Source organism: Magallana gigas, chromosome 10 (assembly GCF_963853765.1).
Source record: "Magallana gigas chromosome 10, xbMagGiga1.1, whole genome shotgun sequence".
Lineage (NCBI taxonomy): Eukaryota > Metazoa > Mollusca > Bivalvia > Ostreida > Ostreidae > Magallana > Magallana gigas.
Window position 1 is genome coordinate 11,068,979 of NC_088862.1, and position 4,551 is coordinate 11,073,529.

The window sequence follows — 4,551 nt, forward strand, 5'->3', positions numbered from 1 at the left end:
GCAAAGGAGTGATAGCAGTATTGCTCCTTCGCCTTCGCACTTTCGCCGTCGCACTCTCGCATCTTCGACCTAAAGACAAAAGTGCGAAGGTCAAAGTGGCCCAATCGGAACACCATACAAATGCCCTTGTCCGTTTAGTTTAACATTTTCTTTATATTCCAGACCAAAATTTGACATCCAATGATTCGACTTCCAATTTTTGCGAACTTCTTGTCAGTCGAAAAAACATCATGGTCACGAGTTTGTTTTCTATTTCACTACATGCAAATCAATGTTTTTACCGAGAATTCGGCAATGTTAATTGTATGAATGCATACATATCATTGTAAACAATCGGTAGTAATTTTTTTATGTCATTATGGATATACATGTATCTATGTAAAATTATCTATTTATCGGTTAAAAACAACATATTCTTCACGATGTAGTCTGTACAATAATGAGTGCTTTGTATCCACAAGCAGGCAACCAATTCCATTACAGCCGAAAACTTTAGTCATAAACTATCATCCAAATAGAAAAAATTCAAAATATTTCAGCTTAAAAATTGATTTATTACGAAAAGACTATTGCTTAAAAGCAAAAAACAGAGATGCCACATTATGGGATTAATTAGAATTAGTATCAGGTTTAAAAATTGAACATGAGGATTTTAAAAGGAAAAATGTTTAGCATCTATGTGCTATACTTTATCCAAAAATTAACCAAAATAGATCACTTAAGACATCGGTGGCAGAAATGTCATGACTTTTATTAGATAACAAACTTTTGATTAAGTAAACAAGAGTTTATGGTGAAATAGCACAAAAGGTTTGTAGAAGTGCAGTCGGACCTGAAAATAACAGTATCCGACAGCAAATGTTTTAAAATGTTTTAAAATTGTGCTACACATCAATTCCTCATAACCAGGCTTTTTCTGAATTGAGTTATGACGATGGTTTTTTTTTCTGAAACATAAAAAGCCACAAGCAAAAACAGAGCATTTGAAACAAACATGGTTGAAATTAGTTAAAATTCAAAATTTGGGGTAGGGAAGGGTGGGTTTTGATTTCTGATATAGCGGGAAAAGGAAGTAAATGAGTATGCGCAAGCGTATAAAGGTTTTGATAAATAAAGTTCAAAAACGGTTTGAAGGGACACAAAAATTCCGGATTTTAATCATTTAAAAAAATCAAAGTCTTTCTACACAACATTGTTTATCCTGTAGGGATAAACTTGAATATTTCTCTGTATTGCTCTACAGATTTCTTTGCTTATGTAAATTATAATAAGGTGTTAAATTTGGCCAAAATTATCTCGCTCTCTTGAGTTGTCCTGTACAACTCCACCAAAGTAATACATTTTTTTCAGAAATATTTGTAAATATGTCGCTATATGGGTTCCAAAATAGGCAAACATCTGGGAAAAAAGAAGCAAACCACTTTATTTTACAGCAATACACAAGAGACAGTTGAAATATTTAAAATGCTTATAGTCCTAGTAAGAGCATTAAGTTGTAGAAGCACACTTTTACGAAGCGTTTATTGAATCATCACATTGATGAAATCTTGCATTACTTTGTTATATGTAGATCTAATTCATCATGATCATTGATGCACAGACACAAAAAGATATTACACTCGTGCAAATATTAAGGATCATAAAGCCTCTATCTAGACGCTTTGCCCAATGTTTCCATTTTCTTGCAAGATGTGTTCTTGTACGGTCAATGCTGTCTGTTTTCATTTTCAATTCATTGAAAGAGGTTTCTTTCATTGAAGTTACTGTGTCGCTTGCCATTTCTACTAATACAGGATTCATTGTCATATACCTCACTTCTAAATGATACAAACGCAACACAATTGTTTCAACGACGACGTTTAATCCACTGACAATAATCTGAATTGTCACGTACACCATGAACCAAGAAATATTTCTGGAGTTTTTTGGCATCTCGTCACTTAGAATACTTCCAAAAACCGCAAATGTCAGAAATAAAGCCATAGACATTCCTACCTTTTCTCCAGATTCGATAGGCAACACAGAGCAGAAAACATTCATGATAGACAAGGCGATGATGGGAACCACCAGTGTCAAAGTTGGAAATAAAGGTTTTCTTCTTAATACAACTGACATGATGATAATGTTATTGTATCCCATTTTCGCCATTTTTTTCTTGCTTGATGACACTAAGTCCCATTCTTCACTTTCTGCAAAGTATTCAGTTTGGAAAATAGACTGGTTGATATCAATATCCGTTCCAAAAACATAATTATAATAAGAAAAAAACTCAAAACTACAGATCTGAGAGTCAAAAGGAAATTTCTGAGCGTTTAAACTGCAAATGATGGTGCTTTTAATTGCTTCTCCAAGAACAACCTTTCCGAAACTATCAACTAAAACTTCACTACTTGTGTCTGCAACAGATCCGTATGTCAAACATCTTTTCCCAGAGATTTCTTGAATATTACAAATAGACGGAACCCAGACTATGTCCGCAGGTAGTCGGAGATACTGTATGTTGGAAAATTCACTCGAATTCCATGTAAGATATTCGTCAGTCCACATTACTTCTAACCATGTTGCTGTGTGTAAAGTCTGCATTTTCATATTCAACTCCTGTAGAGATAGAAGATAAAAGCGAATTCCAATCGGTACCTTACTGGAGTAAACCTTGACAGGTCTCATGTACCTGTTGTAAGTTTTAAATAATGTTTCTTGAAGGTTATTTTCTATTCCCATAGTTCCATTTTCTTGACTTCTTGCTGTTGGTGCTGAAATTAGTACTAATATCACAACCTTCAATGTTGTAAACAGGTCTAACACCATTCTTTTCCTTCCTAGAGATATGCTTCATGAAGCTGCACTGGGGTCTGACTTTTATGTGAACACAGTTGTATTACCTGTCAGTTAGTATGATCAGATCAGATGAATCCAGTTAAAATTTCAATTCTTCTTGACAATGGGATCAATATCATAAATTTTCCAGAAAGAGAGACCAGTTATTGCCTTGCTATCATGTGCTTACTTTTGTCGAATACATCGAATACAATGGTAATTAAGGCATTGCTATCCTATGTTATCGCCTAAAATAGCAAGTTTAAGTAGTACGTAAAACAATGTACGTGTATTATATTATACTTACATGTAAATATTGCTTTTACTGAACAAAGATTTGAATGTAAAATTTTATTTTTTTCCAAACGTATGATTTCTGCAAATATTTAATATATCTTTTAGGTGTCACAACAGTATCCCCCAAAATATGTCTACTACATGCACCTACACACATATATTCTGTCTCTCTCTCTCTCTATCTCTCTCTCTCTCTCTCTCTCTCTCTCGTGCATTCGGGTAAAATGCATATCCATTATCAATATATTTCTTTCTTTTTCATGCATCAGCGGTTCTAAATGTTTAAAAGCAAATAAAGAACAAGATCAATATGCATCTCATTTCATAAGATTTAATGCAACGCCCAAAATGATATTTCAAATGATGGAATTTAAAATGTTTTGCGTTATATAGTTTACATATTGGTTACCTCTGAATCAAAATAGAATATGAAAGTATTATCGATCGAACTGTAAGGAGACGAACTTTTTATTGTTTAATCGACTGAGAAATATTTTTATTATGATAGTTGTTAATGAGTCTTTGCAGAATGCAATTCTTTTACTAGTAATCATAATAAGGCTCTTTAATGATTAGAAAATAGACCAGGGTGCCTCAAACGACTGAGGAACTGCGTCAACATTTACTAGTGGACCCCACATTGATAAATTCCTGAATAAAGCCAATAAACAAAAATACATGTACTCTGTCCCAAGTTTCAGCGCTCAAACAATATCAATTCATTAAAATGAAAAAGTCCAGATTATCTGTATTGAAAATTGCTCCCTCTACCGCTTCAGGTTTCAGTTCACTACCAAAAATAGAAAGTCTACATGGATTTTGCATTGCAAAAGACATAAACGTTCCCCCGGATTTTAACGCTACAAAGATTGTGCAAAGTGTCCCGAGTACTTCCGAATGGAAAAAAGGTGTAAAATTTCCCATTTTCAATGTTCGTAAGATGTGTTTTTTCTTCGTTCTTGTGAAATTCTCCCGGTAAAATTAGATGATGTATAAATGAAAAATTCTTGGACTATTTCTCTTTTATCGATCTGAATATTACGTCATTGACATGTACATATAATTATGTTTACTTTGATTAAAAATCATCAAAAAGTGATAATCGCAATAATCTAAGATAGATTATAGCAAAACTGCTGCCTATATTGATAGGTTATTTGTTTCCTTTCAAGCAATGCCAAGTCCCAATATTTTTGATTATCACTTGTTACCTTGAGTGATGTTCTATTTTATACAACCTTTTATGGCGAATATAAAGTAAAAGAGCGATATATTTCTAGTGTCTCTTGGGTTTAACAAACGGTAGTTCTATTCTTGAACAAACACAGATTATTATAATTGAGTGAAAATAAAGTAATTAACTTTAGTTCATATGTCGCACGTTAAATTTTCTGTCACATTGAATAGTAAAAATGTTGATTAAACGCTTTTATAGTA

The 4,551-nt window shown here is 33.1% G+C and overlaps 1 protein-coding gene across 1 annotated transcript; it reads right to left on the reverse strand.

Moving 5' to 3' along the window:
* Positions 1–1,556: 1,556 nt before the first annotated feature.
* Positions 1,557–2,877, reverse strand: LOC136272027 (neuronal acetylcholine receptor subunit alpha-5-like). The gene has a single exon (XM_066072716.1). The coding sequence runs from the start codon at positions 2,806–2,808 to the stop codon at positions 1,573–1,575; it is 1,236 nt and encodes a 411-aa protein (XP_065928788.1). The 5' UTR covers positions 2,809–2,877; the 3' UTR covers positions 1,557–1,572.
* Positions 2,878–4,551: the final 1,674 nt, after the last annotated feature.

Bases quoted from the DNA above. Each gene is read 5' to 3' on its own strand.
- LOC136272027 (XM_066072716.1), bottom strand. From the start codon at position 2,808: ATGGTGTTAGACCTGTTTACAACATTGAAGGTTGTGATATTAGTACTA.